The 27,944-nt window shown below is 40.8% G+C and overlaps 1 protein-coding gene across 1 annotated transcript; it reads right to left on the reverse strand.

Moving 5' to 3' along the window:
- Positions 1-3,848: 3,848 nt before the first annotated feature.
- On the reverse strand, positions 3,849-19,001 carry LOC308151127 (uncharacterized protein; the record flags this gene model as incomplete). Its single annotated transcript, XM_080523943.1, has 12 exons — positions 3,849-3,924; positions 5,298-5,442; positions 5,626-5,778; positions 6,189-6,359; positions 6,474-6,626; positions 7,504-7,674; positions 8,221-8,362; positions 15,479-15,520; positions 15,749-17,122; positions 18,435-18,592; positions 18,694-18,846; positions 18,992-19,001. The coding sequence occupies 12 exons, from the start codon at positions 18,999-19,001 to the stop codon at positions 3,849-3,851; spliced, it is 2,748 nt and encodes a 915-aa protein (XP_080380069.1).
- Positions 19,002-27,944: the final 8,943 nt, after the last annotated feature.

Here is a 27,944-nt window from a genome sequence, read left to right on the forward strand (position 1 = left end):
ACATACAGTTCACATTTTAAAGTTAATGTTATGTGAAACTGTATTTTTTTTTACCACAAGATGTCATTCTAAAATTGTTTTGTTGATTGACTTAAGGATTCCGAGCCTGCCCGCCCACTCAGAAAGCTGTGTCCCATCCACCGGAGCCAGTGTGTTCTGATGACCCTGAACCGCTAAGCTCTGAGCCGGAGTGGGACTCACTTCAGGTACACTTAATAATCCTAGCTTCATTCATTTTAAATAATCAAAATTCCAATGGCTGAATACTGTAACATGACAGTCCCTTTAACCCAACATCATTATGTTTTTTAGGCACCATCTCAGCTGCTAGATGTCATCACAGATGTTCAGCTGGGGCGGGCCTGTCCAGCTTTACCTAGCAGGTTGGAGGTGCTTAGGCCTTTCGTTCTGAAACCCAATTGTTGGCTGGATGATCTCTCCATTGACCATGCTCAGGCTCTTTTACAGGCTCAACATCCCCATGTAGGAGGCCTCTACGCCACAACGTCCCTCTCCCTCCTCTCCTCCGTGCCTGCATCAACCCTGGGGTTTGTTCAGATTTTAAATGTTTGTTCAAATCCCTGGGTTACGGTAAGTAACATCGGCTGCAGGGTAGGTACTGTTAACGTTTATGACTCCTCTGGTCACAGGTCGACCGAGGAGTTCATTTCACAAATAACAGGTCTCCTCTATTTTTCAGGTCCCAAGGTCCTTCTGCAGTGGCCTGATGTTCAGCAGCAGAGAGGCAGCTCAGACTGTGGGCTGTTTGCTATTGCGAACAGTCTCACACGCTGCAGAGGTGAGGACCCAGCAAGCATGGAATTTAATCAGTCTGCTATGCGTCACCACCTCTTTTCCTGCTTTCAGGCTGGGCACCTGACACCATTCCCCAGCTCCATACGGTGTCCACGCACGGCCCAGTCAGTGTACACTATGGACGTTAGTGTGCACTGCATCTGCAGGAGGACCATCCGGACGAGAGGACCAGAGCCTCTGGTATCCTGCAGGAGGTGTTTAAAGTGTTTCCATTCGTCTTGTGTGTCAATTAATATGATGTTTCCTGATGAATTTGTTTGTACTGTTTGTAAAGTTGTTTTTAAAGTATTTTCCAGATTGTACCCAGATAGCCCTGCTACGTCCTCCGTGAGGGCCCGTTCCCCTGTACATAAGTCCCTGTCCAGCCCTGCTACATCCTCCGTGAAGACCACCTCTACCACATCCTCCGAGAGGACCACCTCTACCACATCCTCCGTGAGGACCACCTCTACCACATCCTCCGTGAGGACCACCTCTACCACATCCTCCGTGAGGACCACCTCCTCCGTGAGGACCACCTCAACCTCCTCCGTGAGGACCACCTCAACCTCCTCCATGAGGACCACCTCTACCTCCTCCGTGAGGACCACCTCTACCTCAGGCTACTGCAAGTATGAGCCACAATTACATCATTGTTATTTTTAAATGTTCATATTGATTGTTTCATTACTAATACATTAAATGTATGCTCTCATTCATTCACACAGCACCAAAATTACATCTGGACAGTTACCTTTCATCCCCATCCACCCAGTACACTGGTAAGTCACATTGAATAGGGATTATTTAGAAATGTATTTACTCACAAAATGTTATTTTGACTGTACATATCTGTGCTTGTTTGTGTGTTTACACTAACAAGATGGTTATTGCTTACCTCAACAGGAGAGCTGATTGGTGTGATGTTACCTAACCCCCCAGATGTTACCCACCAACCCTCCAGATGTTACCCCCAACCCTCCAGATGTTATCCCTTAACCTACCAGATGTTACCCCCAACCCTCCAGATGTTCCCCCTAACCTCCCAGATGTTACCCCAACCCTCCAGATGTTACCCCTAACCTCCCAGATGTTACCCCCTAACCTCCCAGATGTTACCCCCAACCCTCCAGATGTTACCCCTAACCTCCCAGATGTTACGCCCTAACCCCCCAGATGTTACCCCGTAACCTCCCAGATGTTACCCCCTAACCTCATTGATGTTACCCCCTAACCTCCCAGATGTTACCCCTTAACCTCCCAGATGTTCCCCCTAACCTCCCAGATGTTACCCCCTAACCTCATTGATGTTACCCCCTAACCTCATTGATGTTACCCCCTAACCTCCGAGATGTTCCCCCTAACCTCCCAGATGTTCCCCCCTAACCCCCCAGATGTTACCTAACCTCCCAGATGTTCCCCCCTAACCCCCCAGATGTTACCTAACCCTCCAGATGTTACTCCCTAACGCCCCAGCTGTTACCCCCTTTACATTATTATTACTTACTTTACTTATTTGACTTTATTCTATTATCGTTGAATTTGTGAATGATATGTTACTCCCTAACTATTATTATATACCTGATTGTAACCTGTACAGTTCTTTTGCAAACGTTATCCCCCTGATGAATTCCCCCCTATGAATTTTGAAGTGTTGTGTATATATATAAAGTTTATTCCGTTTTCTGAATCCGTGTGGACTCGTGGTGTGTTTGTTCATCGTCTGACATTGGTCTCCCACCCTATTTGGGTGGATCCACGTTTTATTACAATATCAACTACTATACTAGTCCAAAAGTTACATATGACTGTACTTATCATAACTGTACATGTCCTATTCTAATGGATCTTGAACGAAACACATTTTTTAAAAATTAAGTTGAATTGCTGTGCATTGTTTTAGGATGCTTGTCCCTAAGGCTCAAGTTGCGTTTGCATTTTATAACGTTGTATTTAATAACGTTTATTCCGTTCTGCTTTTATTTGATAGTCGGGTCTTATAAGGGCAGGGATTAAAGCAAAAAAAAATCTCCTGACTGAAAATTTGTTCAAGCCAAGTCATATTCTCATTTTAACCTCCACTATATGTTTGTATTTTATAAAGTTAGCGTTTTAAGGGAAGAAGATTCTTTTGAACAGCTTTTCTATTGCCAGTTTGCTTTTATGTGATACGCTCGGCGGAGAGGGTGATTGGCTGCCCTTTGCCCCCCCTTGAGGCCCTGTTTAAAAGTAGGGCTTTGGGGAGGGCCAGGAAGATCATGGCTGACCCCGCACACCCAGTACACGGTCTCTTCGCCCCGCTCCCCTCAGGCAGGAGGGTGCGGTCCCTAAAAACTGTGAAGGCCCGACATACAAACAGCTTTTTCCCCACAGCCATCCGGCTCCTAAATGCCGCTGCCCCCCCCCCCCCCCCCCCCCCCCCCCCTGACCTGACCCCCTATCTATCTATCTACCCTCCCTCCACCCCCACTGGACTGTCTGGATATGAACACTTGAACACTTGATCTCTGCTATTATATTTATATTAATTATGACTCTTGCACTTCGATGTTGGTTTGCACTGTCTTGTCCTGTCTTGCACCTGTCCTGCTGTAAACCGTGCTCCATTGTTCCAAACCAAATTCCTAACATGTTTACATGTCATGGCAATAAAAGTCTTCTGATTCTGATTCTGATTCTGATTTATGTGATATCAATGCTGTTTTCAATTCATGAAATAAGATTGATACTTATTGCAAGGGTTGACTCTGACATACAAATAATCAGATAATGGGTGTGGCTTAGACAATTAGGGGGAGTGGCTTGTATGAAAGTGGGTGTGGCCTGTCGGTGGGGCCGAGCCGATTCGTAAAATATCTGAACCGTGTCTGTGGCACTTGTGGTTGCTGAGCTAAAGTCCTTTAACCTTCCTTTAACCACTAGGCCGGAAAAGCCTTCATTAAAGTGGGTGGCTGCTGCTGGCGTACGTTTGGGCCCAGGGAACGGGCATGGAAAGAGTCACAGTCACCAAACTCTACACACTCCTTGATTGTACCAAATCAACTTTCAGAGTCCTAGGCCATTCCTGGGAGGCCTTGCACGCGAGCTAGCGGGAACCTGTAGGGAGCTCTAATGCTTGATGTGAAGTGCCTAGTGTAAAAAGACATGTTCTCACACGTACAGGGGTACAGGGAGTACAACATGTTGCATTTTCATGCCATTAGGGTTAGGGCTTCCTAGGGTTTCCTAGGGTTAGAGATGCATTTGGACTTCTGGAGTACCTCCACTACTTTCAATGGGTTCTGAAGGTCTGAGAGCAAAGGGCTTTCTACCAGGGGTAACTAACCCTGGGTAGAACCTTGGGTTCAAATCTGGAGTGTGTGGGACCAAATGTGTAGATGTGGTGAGCTAATGAAGCTCTTTGAGATTGAGATGAGAAAAGGGCGCTTGTCTCTTTAAGGCCAGGAGGGAGTTAGCGACTAGCGATGTTAGCTTAGCGCCAGTTTAACAGAAGTAACTTCACTTTTAACATGACTTCCCGTGGTCGTAGCGGGCTGGTTGACGGCTTAAAATGACCGTGGAGACCTGTAGACCTTATCCAGCCATAGTCTTGTGTTTCTACCCCGGGGCATAGCCGGTGTTATTCACGGACAAACACTCCGTAGTAGAGTGGTTCTAGTACACTGGACATATGTAGCCAATTGACGGAAATCCGTCGCGACTTGGAAAAAATTGACGGAAATCCGTCGTAGCGACGGAGAACTTTAATCCCTGTATAAGGGCTCTCCCAACCCGAGGTGCTCTCCGCGCTCTCTTCCTGCTGATTATGGAATTATATTTATCACTGTGATGTGGTTTAACTAGCCAACTCCGTACTACGTTAGCGGAGCGAATTACGTGTGAAATTAGCATGCTAGCAGGTGTTTTCATATAAAATGTTATATATTATATAGCTGACTAGTGAGCCTGCATCAACCTTAATGCTATTCAAGTGCAAGAAGATTACATTTGTCTTCGCAGTTTAAGATACACACATTAATCTGCTGCGGGAGTAAACACAGCGCAGTAGAATGACGTCACAGACGCCACCTAGTCTGAACGTTCGAACGATTAGCAAACGATTAGCAAGAGCGTTCGAAACGATTAGGCCTAACAGGTTTTGGCAGTGCCAGGTTTTGGCATGACAGCTCCTCCAATACATTTGGGAAACGATGGGGTCCATTCTTCCAGTTCGTTCAGAGGATACATTTTTTGGTCTGGTTATTTTAGTTTTGTCAGTCTTTGTAAGCTGTTTTGGTGTTAAGCAATATGTCAATTGTCACTTTTTTATAATGTATTTTCTATAGAGTGAATATGTACTTTTTTACTTTTTATGAATGCTCTGATGTCACAATTGTATGCTCTTGCAAAACCCAATAAACAAAGTTTAACAAAAAAATTCAAGAAATCCAAATGATGTGGCCTGAAAACTACAGTAAAATAAGAAAGCAATAGGATATTTACTTGTAATTGGCTGGCAGTACTCTCCATCAGGAGGAATAGCATTGATGCATCCACACGTGTCATCAATGATGTCATCACAGGACCCATGAGAAAAACATTTGTCACATGGCCAACGGAACTGGTTCTCACATCTGCACTGGAATCCAGCACCATTCTGGTAGCAAACTGAAGACACACAAGCAAAATAAAAAATCTCAATTCAAATTCAAACAGCAGTTATCACTATGGTATAATTACCAACATTCTTACCTGTAGATATTGAAGTGAACTTTGAATTGATTGAATTATGATTGGATGTAGACAATTGCCATGCAATTACTTCCAAGACTCTCAACTGACTGTTCCTACCTGTAGTGAAGTTGACATCAGTGATTTGTATCAGGTTAGTGATTGTGATGGGGTAACTGAAGTTTCCCAGACTGGTCCTCAGTTGATCTATTACTTTAACATCTGTGGTGTTCACCTCAATATCAACAATGTACTCATACAGAGTTGGTGGGGCTGTGGAAACGATAAGAAAATATTGTCACAAGTGAATTAGTAAAGTCTGTATCATTAAGTCATGCATCTATTACACTGAAGTCTTTGCATTGCAATGATTTTTGAGAAATCAGAAAAATTGTCAGTCTTAAGAGTACCTGATGTCGTCGTTGGAGACTCTGTTGTTGGAGACTCTGTTGTTGTTGTTGTTGTTGTTGTTGTTGTTGGAGACTCTGTTGTTGTTGTTGTTGTTGTTGTTGTTGTTGGAGAGTCTGTTGTTGTTGTTGTTGTTGTTGTTGTTGGAGAGTCTGTTGTTGTTGTTGTTGGACATGTTGTAAAGTCTGTTGGTTGAAGCAGAAATTATATTGTTTAGTGAATAAATCCTACAACATGGTAACCACACCTACAACTATCAAGATGCTGCTGCTTACTTTGGTGGAGTACCAACTGGCAGTATTCTCCATCTGGAGGAATGGCATTGATGCATCCACACGTGTCATCAGTGATGTCATCACAGGACCCATAGGTGGTGCACTTGTCACATGACCAACGGAACTGGTCCTCACATCTGCACTGGTGTCCAGTAGTGTTTGTGTAGCACACTGAGGACATGAAGTGAACTTTGAAATTACTTATAATGTAATTTTGTGAATTATGATTATAAGTAGGCGATTACCATGCAATTACTTCCAAGACTCTCAACTGACTGTTCCTACCTGTAGTGAAGTTGACATCAGTGATTTGTATCAGGTTAGTGATTGTGATGGGGTAACTGAAGTTTCTCAGACTGGTCCTCAGTTGATCTATTACTTTAACGTCTGTGGTGTTCACCTCAATATCAACAATGTACTCATACAGAGTAGGTGGGGCTGTGGAAACGATAAGTAAACATTGTCACAAGTTAATTAGCTTTCAAATATTAAAGTCTGTATCATTAAGTCATGCATCTATTACACTAAGTCTTTATATTGCAATGATTTTTGAGAAATTATCGGAACATTTTTCAGTCTTAAGATTACCTGATGTCATCGTTGGAGACTCTGTTGTTGTTGTTGGAGACTCTGTTGTTGTTGTTGTTGTTGTTGTTGTTGTTGTTGTTGTTGGAGAGTCTGCTGTTGTTGTTGTTATTGGACATGCAGTAAAGTCTGTTGGTTGAAGCAGAAGTTATATTGTTTATGAATGAATGAATGAATGAATGAATGAATGAATGAATGAATGGTCTTTATTGTCATTGATATAGTACAGGTACCAAATAACGACATTTGGGAGGGGGGGCTCCCCTGGTGCTAGGAAAAAAAAAACTAAAAACAAGAAGGGAAAAGAGCTGGTTTACATAAATAAAGGCTATGTACACTATCCACTATACTATACTATACAAATAAAACACTGTGCTGTACTCTATGCTATGCTATACCTATTCTAACATTTCCTATCTCTGAACCTTATGTACCCGAGGGTTGTCATATTGCACATAGTGTTATTGCACATTCATTTAAAGTGTCGCAGTTTGCAGGTTTGAAATGTTCACAGTTGTGTTTCAGTATTGCACTTGATTTCAATCTAGTAGCTGCCATCAAATTGTCTAGATTGTCCAGGGCCTAGAACCTAGGTCTTTGCTGTGTTCAGGGCCTGAATGGCCCTAGGGTAGAAGCTGAGCTTCAGTCTGTTTGTCCTTGCTTGTCCTTTAGTGAACAAATCCTACAACATGGTAACAACACTTACACCTATCAGGATGTTGCTGCTTACTTTGGTGGAGCACCGACTGGCAGTACTCTCCATCTGGAGGAATGGCATTGATGCATCCACACGTGTCATCAGTGATGTCATCACAGGACCCATAGGTGGTGCACTTGTCACATGACCAACGGAACTGGTCCTCACATCTGCATTGGTATCCAGTAGTGTTTGGGTAGCACACTGAAGATATAGAAGTGAACTTTGAAATATCATATAATGTAATTCAGTGAATTATAATTATACGTAGACAATTGCCATGCAATTACTTCCAAGGCTCTCAACTGACTGTTCCTACCTGTAGTGAAGTTGACATCAGTGATTTGTATATGGTTATTTATTTTGATGGGGTAACTGGTGTTTCTCAGACTGGTCCTCAGTTGATCTGTCACTGTAGTGTCTGTGGTGTTCACCTCAATATCAACAATGTACTCATACAGAGTTGGTGGTACTGTGGAAACTTCAAATAAACATTGTAACAAGTTAATTAGCTTTCAGATATCAATGTCTATATTCAAGTCTTTAAATTGCTATGCTTTTTGCGTTATTCATCAGGACATATTTCAGTCTGAAGAGTACCCTGTGTCGTTGTTGGAGAGACTGTTGTTGTTGTTGTTGTTATTGGACATGCTGTAAAGTCTGTTGGTTGAAGCAGAAATTGTATTGTTTATTGATGAAATCTAACAACATGCAAACAATGCCTAAGACTATCAGGATGTTGCTGCTTACTTTGGTGGATTACCGACTGGCAGTACTCTCCATCTGGAGGAATGGCATTAATGCATCCACACGTGTCATCAGTGATGTCATCACAGGACCCATAGGTGGTGCACTTGTCACATGACCAACGGAACTGGTCCTCACATCTGCACTGGTATCCAGTAGTGTTTGGGTAGCACACTGAAGACATTAAGTTGAATTGAAACATAAATATCCATCCATATACTGAATTATGAGTTTAACAATATGATCAAATGTAAAACAAATGTAATATTGTTACCTGTTGTGATGTTAACATCAGTGATTCCTATCTGGTTATTGATTGTGATTGGATAACTGGTGTTTCTCAGACTGGTCCTCAGTTGATCTATCACTGTAGTGTCTGTGGTGTTCACCTCAATATCAACAATGTACTCATACAGAGTTGGAGATACTATGGACAATTTAAGATAAGCATATATAAGACAAGTGTTCTCACTGCATTATGCTATTCACATTTCATGAACACATTTGATGATGACATGAGATTTTGAGTTTATACTGTATAAACCCCTCCAAAAAAGTTTGGAAACGTTATTTCAGTCGATTCTTCCTCCCCTTTAATAATACCAATTGGTATTGTATTTTAGTGTTGGAAAGCCTGATTAGTCACCTTTACAACGAGGTACAACTTGTATGGATCATGCATTCGTGGAATGAGTAACACAGCTAAACGTGTGGGTAGCAGCCCAATTTTTTGGGCCAAAATCACCTGCAATAGTATTCACTCGCGTTTTGAGCTTCAAGTGCTGGCAGGTGTATGCCAGTCACAGGTGTGTGAATGGCACCTGAATGGCACCTAATTGACAGGAATGATATTCTGGAGCCAGTGGCGATCCTATATCTCCAGAATCTGGGACCTAACTCCATCCTCCAGGAGGACAACGCTCGCCCCCACAGAGCCAGGATCATCACAGAGCACCTCCAGAATTTGGGAGTGGAGAGGGTGGAATGGCCTGCCGTGAGTCCAGACCTCAACCCAATTGAACACTTGTGGGATCAGCTTGGGTGCTGTACGTGCCAGAGTGACCAACGCAACCATGTTGGCTGACTTGCGTTGTTGAGAAATGGGATGCCGTCCCTCAGCAGTGTGTGACCAGGCTGGTGACCTGCATGAGGAGGTGCCAAGCTGTTGTGACTGCGTATGGATCTTCCACACGCTACTGAGGTCCCTGACAGTGTAAAATGAATAAAGTGTAAAAATGGCCAATATGTGTTGTTTTTTCCTTATTACTGTGGGAGAGTGCAATCATCCAATCCACCAAGCAACTCAAAACGAGAGTGAATACCAACAGAAGAATATAGGGGATTTTGGCAAATATTTTTGGGCCGCTACCCACACGTTTAGCTGTGTTGCTCATTCCACGAATGCATGATCCTTACAAGTTGTACCTCATTGTAGAGGTGACTAATCAGGCTTTCCAACGATATAAAATACAATATTATTAAAGGGGAGGAATAATCAACCAAAATAACGTTTCCAAACTTTTTTTGAGGGGTTTATATACAAGTTGCTAAAATACTTACTTTCTCTTTTTACTCTGAAATTATGGAATTGCTGTGAAACAAGAATAACAGAGTTCATTATCTTCATACCATTAAAATATATTTTATAAAATATACCATCATATTGTATTTCTTGAATAGTAATGTAATGTGAGCTTGGCTTTGCATTCAGTGTTAACTTTTAGATAACTCTATCTCTAATTCCATAAGTGCTATAGCGCTCCTTAGTGGACAGTCATCAGGAGTTCAGTCTTTGTCAAAATGCAACTCAGGTCATTCCTAGAGTTGAGAAGTCAACAGAATAAAGAACTAATTTAGGTATACACTAATAATAATTTACAAGCAAAGCATTCAATGTTCGTAAAAGCATTTTTGTAAAATGTCTTCAAACACTGAAATTGTTACTAATTTATTTATATTAACATAAATGGATTTGTTACGGTCAGAGCTATGGAACCCAAGTGCAGAACACAGAGACAGGACCACATAAATAAAAAAGCCGGGTTTTAATGAAGGAAAAGGGGGGAACCAGAAGGCAGGGTAAAATGATAAGCAGAGCTGGGTGGCAGGGTGGTCAGGGCAAGCAGGCAGAACAGGTAAGTATGTGCGCAGGGTAGGCGGGCAGGGCAGGCAGATGGGCAGGGCAGGGAAGGCAGGTGGGCAGGGCAGGGAAGGCAGGGGTGCAGGGCAGGGTAGGCACGGTAAGGTAGGGTAGGGTAGGCAGGCAGGCAAGGCAGGGTAGGCAGGCGGGCAGGGCAGAGCAGGCAGGCAGAAACCGGGCAGTACTAAAGCACAGAGAGAGCGTGGTTAGACAAAGACTAGACACAAGAAACTTCTTAGACAATTGCTACAAAAGCGGCAGAGAGTGAGACTGACATGTGAGAACAACAAACGATCTGGTGGTGAGTGGATGAGAAGCCATAGTTTAAATACTGCAGATTGATGAGAACATGAACCACAGGTGTGAAGACCAAGCAGGTGGAGATGATGATGAAACTGGATCGTTAGAGTCTGAGGCGACACACACACGCACACACACGCGCGCGCGCACGCACGCACACACACACACACACACACACACACACACACACACACACACACACACACACACACACACACACACACACACACACACACACACACAGACACACAGACAGAGAGGCTGGCATAGGCTACGTGGAAGTGGAGTACGTGACAGGATGTCTTACCTGCGAAAAGAGGCTTGATATTTCAAAGCAAACACATGTTCCCAAGTTGCCGCATAATATCAGGAAGGTGGCGATATACCACCATTTCACTGACATTGTCATTCCTGCAATTTAATAAAAGAACAATTCAAATTCAAACTAGCTAACTTAGATGTATCACCTGAGTTCAAAAGTCACTTCAGAACTTTGGGAAAGGGAAAGTGCCATGTTGCCTGACATTATGTAAATGTTCTCATGTCAATAGTAGAGGATACAGATCATAATGCAGATAGGGATTACAGTAAGTGAGATAAATCATGGAAGAACTGGTTTCAAGCATCAAATCTTGAAACCTGAGACAGATCTGAATCTGGAAACACATTAGGTGTTTTGTCTGTCCAAGACGTGATTGTAGATGATTAAGAAAAAAACAGTATGCTTGGTTCACAATTTCATTAGAGGTCGGAAATTGTTTTTGAAACATGTTTTTGGATCATGCTTTTGAATAGTTTACTACTGGCTTGAGTAGTTTATGGTTGACTGATGGAACTTGGACTGGACCAGGAATGATACCATTCCTCATTCCATTCTATGCATTACAGTGAGCAGTTCCTTCAACTTCTACTTCCACAAGCCTCCCCTGATTTACACTGTATCTTGTGATGGTTGAGTCATTTTGTTCCCTTTCTCTTCCTCATACTGGAGGGCATTGTATGTACCGGTATCAAAGCATGGAACCTGATAACGTGGTCATTAAAAGCAAACCAGCAGTTCTAGGTAACTTACTGAACAGGTCTTTCTGCATTCAACAATGCCACACTATGCTACTGTACTTTGCTTCCTTGCCAAAGTACAGTATAAGACCAGATAAGTTGGTTAACTTAAGGTCTTAATGGTACCAAGGCTGTGTGTACAGAAGGTTTTCTGGTATCTCACTTTAAGTTATAAAGTGAGACATGGACACACCATAGTTAATAGGAAACATCTGGCTTTCAACACAGTATTTACGGAGGGGGACATTTAACTACTCCCACAGTACTGACTCTGAGTCCTCCACATATAGCTTCCCTGTATTACCCCCGACTTGCTAGACAGAACAGATCATATAAGTCATCAGCTTGTCATAGTGAAAAACAACTGGCAGTCTTAAACTGTTCCTGGTGATAATGCTACTTTACTGGAATATAAATTAGCCCTGTTGTTGTATGCAAGCATATAACATATGGGGAATTTATACATATGCTAATCACATTGTACTGACAGTCCAGGGCACTATTAGCTTTCAATGAAACATCTCTAGGCATGAGATGAGCATATGCATAAGCAGAACAGAAATATTATGCTGAATACATTTCATTGTCATTGTTCTTGTACTATGCCAATGACAATTAAATTGAATCTGAATCTGAATCTTAATCTGAATCTGAATATTAAACACTGGCCTCGTACATATGTGAACACTTGCTAAACATTTTAAGAATGTTTTATTTAAGAGTCCTTTCTCAGTTAATATCCTTTAAGGAATCATGTGTTCACAATTAATATGTTCTAGTTCTCACTGTCTATAAACGTATCAAATACAGTCAGCAACTACCTGTTACCAAATAACACAATCCTTGTTTCAAAGAAATAACAACGTAATTATTATGTAATTACCATGCTAGACATGATTTTCATTTGAAAAGCCAAATAGCTAGGTCTGACCGAAACAAAGCTTATCATTTAAATACTTTTTAAATAACTAAACACCTGATTAAGTCTTACCTTACTGTTTACTTCTCTGTGTGACATTCAAATGATCATATTTCTCCAGGAAGCTTACAGTCCAGACGCACACAGCAACATCATGTAACTATGCTAGGCATGAGCATCACACTGTACAGCAAAATGACACAGACACTGGCATGACAGGTTTACTTTCCATCTGTTTCCTTGAGCCTATACGCTGGAAAAGTGACTCTCTGTTGACTCAACAGTGGGTCACTGCTGGTACCCAAACAAGCACGCAGCACTGTAACACTGACAGACAAATGCAGATACTTGGCTGTCAAACTTTACACACCATAACAAAGTACATTATTATCATTGTTTCACTAGAATCACTGTAGTTTTAATAGTAACAGCAGTTCTTGATCCAACTGCAAAATTACACCAGTGGAGCAAGTTCATGAAAAATACTCAGTGGAGATGACACACAGTCTCCTATCAACAGACCACCATCATCAATACATGTTTTGTACTTGCAACATATCATTACACGTACACATACCCGTGGGAAAAAAAAGTACACCAGCAAAAACATACTTAATCTTTTGGTTTTTGAACATCTTTTCATTGGATTTAACACATACTAAAGACACATTGGATGACAATAGCATACTCCACATACAGGTGAGGGTGGAACATTCTTCATCTTAACAAATTCATAAGTGATAAAGGCAAAAAAATCCCAAATAACATAATGTTGCAGAGTAAAACAACATTCTCTGTTGTACAGTATAATACTTAAGAATGCTGCACAGTAGCAGCTAACTGACCTTTGTAGTTTGCTCATAATGTGAATGTCTGTCCATCTATTCTATTAAAATGTTGCCTTCTGGAATAACTCCATCATGCATTAAAACAAGTCCTTCAATACCGTACACAGTATGTAAAGTGCTATATGTTGTTTGAGACCTCAACAAAACAGGTTATTCATTCACAGTGGTGTCACTCTTTCTTAATCCTTATTAAACTCAATAACCCTGTAAACTCAACAGAAATTACTAGAATCTCTTTTGCACCTGAACAATGTCTGAGATTACAATCCATCTACAATGGAGATTCTCCAGGTCTGGCAACCATTATATATAGGCATAAATATTACTACTATAAACATGCTCAGAGTTATCATTCAGATTGACACATAATGGGCCAGTTTCAGAGACAAGGCGTAAACCTAATCCGAGACAAAAAAACATTTTCAATGGAGATTTTACATTGAAAGCATGATTTAATCCAGAACTAGGCTTATGCCTTGTCTGTGAAACCGGCCCTATATGTGTGTAGTCCAGGGGTCCATTCAATTCATTACAATAAGTCTGTCCTTATTCTACCTCGACCAGCCTTCCCATGCAGACATGGCAACATACAATAGTGACTTACTGGGTCAATATCCCATTGCTACAGTACCTATCACTGGACGTGGAGTTGCTCTTTTCAAGTTGCTGTTATAGTGACAGTATGCAGATATACTGGTCCTTATGAATGAATGAATGAATGAATGAATGGTCTTTATTGTCATTGATATAGTACAGGTACCAAACAACGAAATTTGGGAGGGGGGGGCTCCCCTGGTGCTAGGAAAAAAAAACTAAAAACAAGGGAAAAGAGCTGGTTTACATAAATAAAGGCTGTACACTATCCACTATACTATACTATACAAATAAAACACTGTGCTGTACTCTATGCTATGCTATACCTATTCTAACATTTCCTATCTCTGAACCTTATGTACCCGAGGGTTGTCATATTCCATATTCTTATTCCACTTGTGTAATCTGAACTCTTATTACAAAGCAATGAAAACATTACTGTTTCTAATATAATGTTATAACAGGACTGTTAATACAGTGCCATTGCTAAACTAATTACAAAAGGTGACGTGTAAGAGCAACTGAATGTTGAGTGTTACCAGAGACTGGTGTAGAGAATTAGGTGTTGAGAGATTCTGAAACACCACCATTGATGTTGGAATTTGCACTCTCTGGGCCAACTGGAAAACCAAAAGAAATTTGGTCAGATACAGTTAAATACCTAGACACAGGAACAGTGAAATTCAACAAATAAGTTGTTTCTTATCTACACATTTACTTACTCCTCCTCCCCAGTCTTCTGAAGAAGTCCAATGCACTGGTTGTCGATGTTATACCAGAGCTCTGGAATGGAGAAACGCTAATATCATTTAACATATAACATATTATGTGGATTGTATAAAGCAATATAAACTTCAGGTAGCAAACCTGATCTGAAACTATCAAGACCCAACTGAACAATATAGAAACTATGTTTCTGTCAAATGAGAACGAAGGAGATGATAATGAAGTAAACTAGTATTTTCCTCCTCCTCCAATCTCTTTTATTTTCTCTGTCCCTCTTGTTTTTTTTCCAGGCCTGTTGTTGTAAAGATATTTGGGTCTTGAAAAATAAATTGTATGTATTTGTATTATTTGTATTAGTATTCTACACCAATAACAATTATAATTGTTTTATCCTTAGGTGTGCAGAGATTTATAATACCGTTTACAAACAGTTTAGCATAACTGTGTGTCAAAATGTTCTTACGTTTGTATGGTTAGAGCTTCCACTTTCTGAAGAGACTGTTCTTACTATAGCTGCCCGGATCTGAAAGCAGATGATATGTCTGAATCAGCACATATTTACACTAACACATATTACAGTATATTGGTAATAATGTAAGACACACACACACACACACACACACACACACACACACACACACACACACACACACTCACACACACAAATACACATACTTTGGAATCTAGAAGTGTGCCAAACACCAAAATGAAGAAACCCTTGGAAATGGAAAAATGGAATGAAGACTTTAGTATTAATCTTCTGTGCATACCACACTGTACAGTATTTCACAGAAAATTGTTATGCAATGTAATCATTTCACACTTCAGGACATAATATTATTACTGTACCCAAATGCCCTTAGTTAGGAGCATTACATTTTGGAAATGTGTGTCTTTATGTGTATGAAACTAGAACCAGAAACCCACCAATACATGTGCAGTTACCTGTAATGAATTGAAGAATGCAAACGCAATATGGATGCCCACATTCTCTGGACTAGTCATGGTTCCTACTCCCAGCCCCCAGGTAAGTCCAAAGAAGGGTGTCAGAATGGCCAGACTCCTGGCGATGACCATCATCGCATTCTTCTCATCTGGTTGTCTGGAGTCTCCAGAATCACTCCTCAGAATTGTATACAGAACCACAATAAGGATGATTAAGTTGATGAACACTATGGCCAGGGCAGGGATCACAAACGCCAGGAGGGCCATGGTCTTATCAAAGTTTAGCCAACACGCCTCTCTTTCCCTAATGTAACCACCACTTGGAGCTGTTGCAGCCACGGTAACCACAGCGATAATAAGAGGTCCGCCGTAGCCCAGTGAGAAGCCAATAGCCAGCATAGTCGACTTTGACATGTGGGAGAAGACCATGACTGTCCGGTAGAACAGGAGGAGGCCTGTGACAAGCATCCAAAAGAACAGGGCGAGGTAGAAAAAGTGGATGAAAAATGTTGCAGCGGTACATGGACCTACTGGTGTTGTGAAGTCTTCGTCTGGGTTTTCAGCTGGATTCTTCACTATCGCTGCTCCAATGATGAACCAGATGTCGGCAATCAGGAGAGACACAGCGATGTTCACTATGGAGACGTGACGCATGTACGAAGTGCTGTTCCTTGTCACAGCCTTCCATACAACCCCCTCAATAATGAGACATATGACCAAGCTTCCCATTGATATACCCACTCCAATGTATGAAATTAAATCTAAAATTTCTCGTACTGCTTCGGGAATGGAGGACGACATCAGGATGGAGAAGGAGGTGAGATGGTTACAGGTACAGGTGACAGTTCCATCCACATCAGACTGCAGTTCACATCCTTCGTCATCCCATCCCCCAATAGCTTCAAAGAGACTGAAGTTCCAGAACACACACTGAGGATTGGCCGTAAGGGACTGGTTAACCTTATCGAAGCTCAATGTCACATTATCAATTGTCCCATTCAACTTTATCAGCACAACAAATCCATTGATTGTGTTGTCGTTGACACTCTGATTGCTGCCGTTCCTGGCAGGTAAGACATTGTTGAGGGAGGAGAATGTTACCGTGGTTATGAAGACGGTGCGAGAATCAATTTCAGGAATGTCTAACTGGACACTGGAGTTCAAGTCTGCGCTGAATGAGTTTCCAACGGTGGTCCTGTTTAACAGAATGCGCTGAGTTGAGATAGCAAATGAGTCCCCAACCAGTCCATTTGTAATAGTTTCGAGGGAGCCCAGTAATAAAGAACTGGTGTTAGAGGTTTCATTGGCATTTAGAACCGTCCAGGAGTCTCTTGCTTCATCAGAAACCAGGACGTCCACAGTTTCCAGAAAATTCTACAGTTCAAAAGAGAAATCTTAAATTAGTCATTAATGCCTTTGATTTTAGTGGTATGATGCAAAATAAGCACAAGAATACAGCTACTCCACCATCTGCAATTTTGTCAAGGTTTTTTCTTTTTTCTGTTCTGATATCCTTTGTGTGGATCAGAGGAAGCAGAAATTGGAGGATGCCTCATTATAATGCATGGAATGGAAACACGTGTTTGATACAATGTCTCATTCTATTCCATTCCATGCAGTACAATGAGCCCATCCTCTGACTTCTAATTTGACCAACCTCCAGGGATCATTACAGTACTGTTTTGTTTGCTTTCTACGTACCTCCATTGCAGGCTGACTGACATTTGTTGAAACAGTAACAACAGTGTTCAGAATATCAACGATAGCAATGATAGACGTAGTAGACACTGTGATCTTCTCCTCAAGCTCTTTTGTGCTAAAACTGAGTTCTTCCAGAAAATCTGTAACTGTCCCCTCATCCAAATGCTGACAGGGACATGGAATAAAAAAAACAATCATTGATCGACAAGACACTTTATAGGAGTTCAGACTTATTTTCAAATACTATAAATCGGGTGTGAACGTTGAGTCATTGGGAGAATAAGTCATCACATTACTTATAGGTCTCTTTAATTGCTAAGAAATAAAAAAATGTTATGTGAAATTAACTTGTTAGGGTTTATATATTTTTTTATGTATAATCAACATGGAGAAGTTTTGCTGTACCTGAGATCCGGTCAGTAAGTCATTAATTGCAGTCAAGATACACGTGTCTTCCTCGAGTCTCCATTCTCCATTACTTTCACAAATCATAGTCTTTCTTCCGACCTCGTCTGCATTACATTCTGCCATTGCTCTCTCATTCAAGCGACCATTACCATATTCATTGTCCTGGCAGACAAAATCTAGAAAAACTGCAAAAGGTTAAGTTAGAATGAAATACTGCTATACAAGTAACGTGATTGATTGATTGAATCATTGATTGATTGAGCATAATTCTAAATCGGAACTTTTTTCATAATCAGTACCTACCCTCTCTGAAAATGGTTAGTGTTGTAGTGATTGCATAACTCAGTACTTCTTTCACCTCACATTTTTTATCAACAGTTTTCAGTTTTTCAGTACCTGGTGTTGTCATTGGAGAGTCTCTTGTTGTTGTTGTTGTTGTTGTTGTTGTTGTTGTTATTGGACATGCTGTAAAGTCTGTTGGTTGAAGCAGAAATTATATTGTTTAGTGAATAAATCCTACAACATGGTAACCACACCTACACCTATCAGGATGTTGCTGCTTACTTTGGTGGAGTACCGACTGGCAGTATTCTCCATCTGGAGGAATGGCATTGATGCATCCACACGTGTCATCAGTGATGTCATCACAAGACCCATAGGTGGTGCACTTGTGACATGACCAACGGAACTGGTCCTCACATCTGCACTGGTGTCCAGTAGTGTTTGGGTAGCACGCTGAAGATATAGAAGTGAACTTTGTAATATCATATAATTATGATTATATGTATACAATTAATATGCAATTACTTCTAAGGCTTTCAACTGACTGTTCCTACCTGTAGTGAAGTTGACATCAGTGATTTCTATCTGGTTATTGATTGTGATGGGGTAACTGATGTTTTTCAGACTGGTCCTCAGTTGATCTATCACTGTAGTGTCTGTGATGTTCACCTCAATATCAATAATGTACTCATACAGAGTTGGTGGGGCTGTGTTAAATAAACATTGCCATAAGATAATTAGCTTTCACATATTAAAGTATGTATCATTAAGTCATACCTCGATTACACTGAAGTCTTTACGTTGCAATGATTTTTCGGAATTTATCAGAACATTTTTCAGTCTTAAGATTACCTGATGTCATCATTGGAGACTCTGTTGTTGGAGAGTCTGTTGTTGTTATTGTTGTTGTTGGAAAGTTTGTTGTTGTTGTTGTAGAGTCTGTTGTTGTTGTTGTTGTTGTTGTTGTTGGAGACTCTGTTGTTGTTGTTGTTGTTGTTGTTGTTGTTGGAGAGTCTGTTGTTGGAGAGTCTGTTGGAGAGTCTGTTGGAGAGTCTGTTGGAGAGTCTATTGGAGAGTCTATTGGTGGGTCTCTGAAAACTTGAATTAACATTGTCACAAGTTAATTAGGTTTCAGATATTAAAGTAATCCATTTACAACACATGTTTGTTTTACGTAGCTGTTGCTTTTGGAGAATGTTTCAATAAATGTCTTCAGGTACCTGGTATTGTTGGAGCGTCTGTTGTAAAGTCTGGTGGGTGAAGCAAACATTATATATATTTTATTTTCTAGACATTCTTATGCAAATCAGAGACCCTATACAAACAAAGATATTGATTCCAAAACGACATAAACTATTATCCTTGCATTAAGATGAACTCAATTCAACTTGATTTGATCTCGTGATTTGTTGATGACATTTTTTCTTTTTAGCAAATGTTTAGTGTCATTGCAAAGGGTGTGAAGACTTATGCACATGAGGTATTTCTGTGTTTACATTTTTTTAAATTTGCAGACATTTCTAAAAACTTGTTTTCACTTTGTCATTATGGGGTTTTGTGTGTGGATTGATTACAATTTGTATTTATTTAATACATTTAAAATGTTGTCTATAACACACACAAAAAAAGAAGTGGAGGGGTGTGTTGACTTTCTATAGCCAATGTATGAAATAAACATTGGTAAATCTGTGGTATTTCCAATAGGAACATGTAGGAATCATGGAAATATCATGGATCATCTAAATACAATTGCCACTCTCTTTCATCTATCACTGCTTCGGTTGCGGTACACTGGGAACCTATGTACTAACAACACCTAAATCTATTAGGATGTTGTTGCTTTATGATTTTTATGTGGTTATTGATTGTAATGGAGTAAGTGGTGTTTCTCAGACTGGTCCTCAGTTTATCTATCACTGGAATGTCTGTGGTGCCACTGTAATGCACCTAAAAACATCAGCAATGTATTCATACAGGGGGTACTGTGGACAATTTAAGATAAGGATATAGAAGACAAGTGTTCTCACTGCATTATGCTTCACATGTCATGAACACATTTGATGAAATTAGATGATTTCGAGTTTTTTTTTTACTGACTTTGTAAAAGTTAAATATGCAAGTTACTAAAATACTTACTCTCTATCTTGCTGTCAAAAAATTGAGGGAATTTCTGTGAAAAAGGAATAACAGAGTTCACTATCTTCATACCATTAAAATATATTATATAAAATATACCATCATATTGTATTGTACAATTGTACAATTGTATTGTATTGTATAGTGCCATATAACCCCCTTGTGGACAATCATCAGGTGTTCTGTCTTTGTGACAATTCAGGTCATTCCTAGAGTTGAGTTGAAATCTATTCACCAGTACACAGAATAAAGAAATAATTTGGGTATACACTAATAATAATTTAGAAGCAAAGCATTCAATGTTTTTAAAAGTGTTTTTGTGTTCAAACATTGAAGTTGTTATTCATCTCTTTATAACACAAATGGATGTCTTACCCCTGGAAAGAGGCTTGATATGTCAATGCAAACACTTGTTCCCAAGTTGCAGCATATCAGGAAGGTGGCGGTATACCACCATTTCACTGACATTGTCATTCCTGCAATTTAATAGAAGAACAATTCAGATTCACACAACCTCAACTGAGTTCAAAAGTGCATCACTTCAGAAAAGGGAAAGTGCGATGTTGCCTGACATTATGTAAATGTTCTCATGCATTTAGATGATACAAATCATAGGGCAGATAGGGATTACAGTAAGAGAGATAAATGTAATATAACATATAATAATATACTTTTTAAACAGGGAGCTCTTACAGTTTACAAGGAGCCTAGGAGATAACATAGGAGATAACAGGTTAGTTGAGGCAGTACATGTAGATTTGAGTGTGTCCCAGTATGTTGCAAGATTGAGATTTTGGCCTGGTTGGCAAATTGGTTTTGGATCCAGTATGTGCACGTGTTAGGGATATAGGTAGGAAGAGGAGTGGACTCCCTCAAGTTAGGGTGCCACAGATGAAGTCTGCTTGGTAACATAATTAACCATGCATTGATTTTTATGATTTATAGTTTTTATTATTTTCAATAAACAGACAATGAACAGACATACATCACAAGTAACCGTTGACGTTGGGCAATAAATTAAAAAGACAAATAATATACACAACAAAACATGAAGGTGATGTACAGCAATATAAATCTACAGCATTGTCTAACAATCCTACTTATAGGAGTTTACTGTCACGTTTTACATTTGGGATATTGCTATTTATACATAAATGAAAGTAAATTAAAAAATTAAAAAATATTGCTATTTACATGAGCTGGAGTTGCCATTATTTCTCATATGAGTGATACTGCCCCCATTTCAAGCGGTAATCCTCCACCTTCTCTAGCAGCCTATATGATAATTGTTCTAAGGCTGCCAGCTGCCCAAGAGAAATGTGCCACAGAGACGGTGCTGGTGCTGATGAGGCCTTCCACTCTTTAACCAATAGTTTCCGTCCTAGCATTAACGCAGTCTGGATCCAATTGGCGAGTGGTGGAGTCACCTCACTTAATGCTTTGGGGTCACCCAAAATAAAAAGACTGGGGGTGAACGGAATGTCAAGGCCAACAATTTTTTCCAGAAAACCATGTATGGCTAGCCAAAACTCCTGGGTTTTTGGACATCCCCAAAGCATATGCACTAGAGTACCATTCCTGTCACTACACCTCCAGCACTCCGAGCTGTCAACCAGACCCACTCTATGTAGCCTGGATGGTGTCCAGTAGATTCTATTAATAATCTTGAATTGGATCAATCTCGTTCGGAGTTCCCTTGACATTTTTTTCCCATTCTTGAGAATTCTTCCCTTAACCATGCATTGATGAAGGCAATGGTAGTAAAGTCTGGTAAAGGGCAACAGTTGTAGGGTCCAAAGATGTTAATGCAAAGACCATCTTCCATGTTAAATATGATGGAGAAAGGAGGTTGGATTGGATTGGATTTATGGAGGGAATTTATTGAAGCCTATGTTGAGCTGGTGTCTGTTAGTGCTGCAGACATCATCAGCCAAAAAATAAACCACATGTATATAAATGGTAATGAAAATGGATTGGAGTGCTGGTATCCAGGAAGGATTGTAGTACAAGGTTGAAGATGAGGATGGCAGTGTTTTTGAGTGCTCTCTTTTGGATGACTATGTTAGTCATGAGGTTAGATTTACATCCTAAAGGTGTATGATGTGGTTTATGATCTACTGAGCGGGCCTAGACGGAGCAGGTAAAGTCAGTCATTCCTGTATAGCTGGTAATGTATGATGTGGTTTACGACCTACTGAGTGGGCCTTCGTAGAGCCAGTATAGTCAGTCGTTATACTGTGGTTTCTTGTATTGTATATATTTTTCGTATTCTGTATAAAGTTGATGTTTTGATGCAGACATTGTGTATGTTTATATTCTTGTTCTTCTTGGGATGGTCATTGTGTACATACACTTGTGTGATCATCCCTCAACAACACTCTACTACAAGGAAACATCTCTCAGTAAAAAGCACCTAATCTTATTGTTTTTGTGATTATGCCATTCACTTGAACATGAGCCTTGGCCTAGCATTTACACAATAATGCTTATGTGTTAATGCTTATTGTTTAATTATTAGTTTTTTGAGTGCCTGATGTGTTCATCTATGTAATTTCAGGTAAAGTATGTTGATTCAGTCTGAGCTACCAGAGTGCCAACTTTTCTGTTGAATAAAATTGTTGTACAAAGGAATTTGCTGCCAAACCAAATATGTCATGCAAAGTGAAGTTGCCAAACATATCAAAAAAGGTGGCAGCAAGAGACCACACATGCTTTTAAGAAGATGGATGCAAGACATTCAAGATACTCCCAATGTCAATGCAAGATGTAATAGTAGACAAGACAAATGCCTCTGTAATGCAAATTGTATTTTTAGTAGGGCTATCAATGTTAATGCGTTAACGTTCATGATTAATCTGGAAACCATAACGTTTCCTGCCCAGTCACTCGCCGGGGGAAGACGGGGGTTTCATCGTGGTGGATGGTCGCAAACTTCAGAAGCCTGTTATATTTTCTGCATTGGATGAGGTTTGCTGTCATACAATGATCAATCAATGTAGAATTATATTGATCACTACTTTGGCTGATGTGATGTGTAGACATATTGCTATGTATTTGTATATTAAAGGCTTACAGTTTCACCATATGTTCAGGTATGTAAATGTTGATTTTCTATATGTAAATTGTTTTGACATTTGCTCACACGCTGCGGCTTCACGGTTCTTTGGTGGAAAGGCATTTTTAACGAATTCCCAGCGAAGTCGAAACACAATCTTTGCTCACTACCTTTTCTAGTTGAACATAAACTAAACTATTTCAATGCTGCTATTGTTTGCAAAGTTATAAGATCCTTACATCCCCATCCCGCCATATGTTTCAAAGGATGCAAAGTTCTAATGCGGGCGCTCCCCGCACTGACTGCGCGATTCAGGACAGCTGTGAAAGGAGACGGTGAGTGTGCACTGTGCACTGCTGCGTAATGCGTCTATATCACAAAATGTACATTTGATGAGTAAGTAATCTAGCCAAATTGGAAACAACGTACTATCCAGTTGTGGAATTATATTGTCTGCCCCGGGCTTACACAAGCTACTTGAATCACGCATTCAACTGGGTGCAGAACTGGTACGTAGTAGACATGATTCGAAAGGGACAGGCGTGAGACTGCCATATACCCAGGGGTGCACATAACTTTTTGGGGCCAGTGCTCAGAGGAGCACCTAGGGATGCTGCTTGGTGCTCCCCGAGCTCGCGAGTCACGACCAGTGGCGGCTGGTGCTAAAATGTTTGGGTGGGGCACAGGTTATGGGGGCATGCTCCACGGGGAAGAATATCAACTTTAAAATCTGGATTTACAGTCAATTTTAGCATGAGAATAGCTCTACCCCCCTGTACAGACCTCGCCATCCCCTCTACCCCCCTGTACAGACCTCTTCATCCCCTCTACCCCCCTGTACAGACCTCTTCATCCCCTCTACCCACCTCTACAGACCTCTTCATCCCCTCTACCCACCTCTACAGACCTCTCCATCCCCTCTACCCACCTCTACAGACCTCTCCATCCCCTCTACCCCCCTGTACAGACCTCTTCATCCCCTCTACCCCCTGTACAGACCTCTCCATCCCCTCTACCCCCTGTACAGACCTCTCCATCCCCTCTACCCCCTGTACAGACCTCTCCATCCCCTCTACCCCCTGTACAGACCTCTCCATCCCCTCTACCCCCTGTACAGACCTCTTCATCCCCTCTACCCTCCTCTACAGACCTCTTCATCCCCTCTACCCTCCTCTACAGACCTCTTCATCCCCTCTACCCCCCTGTACAGACCTCTTCATCCCCTCTACCCCCCCTGTACAGACCTCTCCATCCCCTCTACCCTCCTCTACAGACCTCTCCATCCCCTCTACCCTCCTCTACAGACCTCTCCATCCCCTCTACCCCCCTGTACAGACCTCTTCATCCCCTCTACCCCCCTGTACAGACCTCTTCATACCCTCTACCCCCCTGTACAGGCCTCTTCATCCCCTCTACCCCCCTGTACAGACCTCTTCATCCCCTCTACCCCTCTGTACAGACCCCGTCATCCCCTCTACCCCCCTGTAGACCTCTTCATCCCCTCTACCCCCCTGTACAGACCTCTTCATCCCCTCTACCCCCCCTGTACAGACCTCTTCATCACCTCTACCCCCCTGTACAGACCTCTTCATCACCTCTACCCCCCCTGTACAGACCTCTTCATCACCTCTACCCCCCTGTACAGACCTCTTCATCACCTCTACCCCCCTGTACAGACCTCTTCATCACCTCTACCCCCCCTGTACAGACCTCTTCATCACCTCTACCCCCCCAGTTTTCTCTACAATTTCTACAATTTTCTCTCTACAGTTTCTACACGTCAACGTGTACCGAAACACTTGTTTCCAACGTGGTCCTACGTTTCTCCTACACCAAGACACATACAAAGAGCATAGAAACATACAAAGAGCATAGAAACATACAAAGAGCATAGAAGATACAATCAGAATACAGTCTGCCATTCCTTCTCCCAGCATCGATTTGGTTTTCCTATCATGACTGAAGGACAGATGATTCACTTACTTACACAAGTTTGACTTCGGTAATAGGTCCAGTTGCAATATCAAGTTGGGAACAAAAGATGCCTCCTTCTAATCCATTTGTTCAATTTGTTTACAAAGTCCGGTAGTGGAAAGCAGAACAACGCATTTGTTACTTCACATCCCGCTAGCCATGTTTTCTTCTCATACCAACCCCTCGTAAATCCTCGGTTATACGATTTTCCAATTTTCCCTGCCTTATAAACTTACTTTATAATTAAATCTGGTCTGGGTGGTCCTAATTCCTTTACTGTTAATTTCTCCTGGTTGCTACGACGGCTGAACGGTGTTTCTTTTAAAGATTCAACCGAGTTGTTCAGAACATTACTAGCCATGGTGAAGCAGGTGAACGAACGTGACGCCGGCCGTATGACATGACGTAAGCACGTACGATTCTTTGTGCATGTCCCAAAACCCCATAGACAAATGACCGAATGGCCTGAAGTTACCAAAATAGATTTTACATGCAAGTCTACGAGAACAGCCTAGTGCAATTTCGAGTAGACTGAAAGTTGCCCTGAAAGGGGCGGGACTTGAAGCTGATTGGAACATACTCCACAGAACACTAGCTGATTGGACTATGATATACTCCACAGAACACTAGCTGATTGGACTATGATATTCAGAAGCAACACTGTCTAGAAGTCATAGAAAAAAAATCTCTCTCTTCTCCCTTTGGTGGGGCATTGTCCAATTGCCCCTACTGAACCAGCCTCCCCTGGTCACGACCCGTCCCACAGGATGGATGAAAAAGGGATACATGGATAACTTATATTAGCAAAACGACATTTATTCATAAATAAAGATGAACGAACAAATGATTGTGTGCAAAACAAAATAAACAAATGCAAAATCAAATGACTGCTCTTGCATGAAAGTCTGTCAGACTCCTTTAAACACAATGAAATCAACTGACATCTCTTTAAGCACTAACTGAATGTCTGTTCTTTAAACACACTGAAATAAACGGACATCTCTTTAAGCACTGCTCTGTTCTGTAAACACTGAAATCAACTTTTCAACAAAAAGTTACAGCCTAAGCATTTATTTATGCTACAAGCTTAATCGTCATCATCACTGCTCTCTTGACTGCTGTAAATTATCACTGTCCTCAATTTCAACCATGGTAGAGGATGTATTTTTTGTGTTCAATTATATATATATATATATTTTTTATTTTGTGCGCAAAAGCGCCTCCATGCGGCTGATCTGCCGCGCAGCATGCATTTTGGCGACGCATGCGCACTGGCGCACCAGTTATGTGCACCCCTGCATATACCATTCCCATATATATATATATATATATATATATATATATATATATATATATATATATATATCAGTGGAGGGCGGCTGGTAACTTCCAGAATTGAGGAGGCCAATTTTTTTCTGCTTGCTCGCTTCACTCGCGATGGAATGTTCCCTGTTCTTCTTATCTCTGAAGAAATTACATTGCTGTAAGTCTATGAGCCTGCCTGATAATTAACTAAACTTTTTAAAATATAGATTTATATTAAATATATAGAATAAAACTACATTTGATAAATAAACTGTTACTTCTCTTTTTTATATGCTAAACTTGATTGAATTGATGATTACATGTTGAAGCTAAAAAAAAATGTAGGCTAAACAAAATTGTTTTTTAACCACATAATTATCAAATTCCTGCCTTTTACACATGTTCACTGGGCATTTATTACATCCAAATGTCATTTCTCAACTTAGTTATCAGGCAGGCTCATAGACTTACAGCAATGTCATTTCTTCAGGCAGGCACATAGGCTAAGCTCTGCACAATGAATTCCATCAATCAGAACTTTCTGATTGTAGCTTACACTCCAAATAGTATGCCTTTGGCCAGCACAAAGACAGATAAGAAGAACAGGGAACATTCCATCGCGAGTGAAGCGAGCAAGCGGAAAAAAAATGGCCTCCTCGAAATCGACTACATTAAAAATAAAACTGTTCAATAAATCCTAAATGTTGTCTACCTATTCGATGTATAAATAGCGCCAGAATCTCGCCGACCTCCGAGGTCATTTTAAGCAAAACTATTTGGCCAAATGAGCTATTATTTTCAGGGATAATAGCCATGGGTGTTCTAGACGTGTCCTGCAAGTTGACAGGACACTCGTAGCCACTATGGCGAGTGTTTCTTTGACTGAAGTGACTGGCGAATTCTCAAAATGTGATTGGACGAACAAAATGTCAATCTTTCAGACCTGGACTCAATGCATGGTGAGGCCAGGCCTCCTCTGCCCACCCATTTTCAGTGATTTGGCCAATCACATATTGCCATGAAAAAAATTGCATTACTTTGACTTCTATGATAAACCACTTTCCTCAATACAAACGGATAGGGATTCTGGCCTGTAGGTGCTTTACAATTGCAATATTGGGTTTTAGCCATGGAAAAATTCAGATTTACGAACAAAACGGAAATAATATTAATATAAAAAAAATAAAATGTTTTTTTGTTAAATAAATAATAAAATATATATATAATTATTGCTTTTTTAAATCTCTCTCTCTCTTCTCTCAAATTATTGGGGAGGCCAGGCCTCCTCCACCTCTATGGAGGAGCCATATATATATATATATATATATATATATA

This window comes from Nansenia antarctica, assembly GCF_963989245.1.
Source record: "Nansenia antarctica genome assembly, chromosome: 1".
NCBI classification, from domain to species: domain Eukaryota; kingdom Metazoa; phylum Chordata; class Actinopteri; order Argentiniformes; family Microstomatidae; genus Nansenia; species Nansenia antarctica.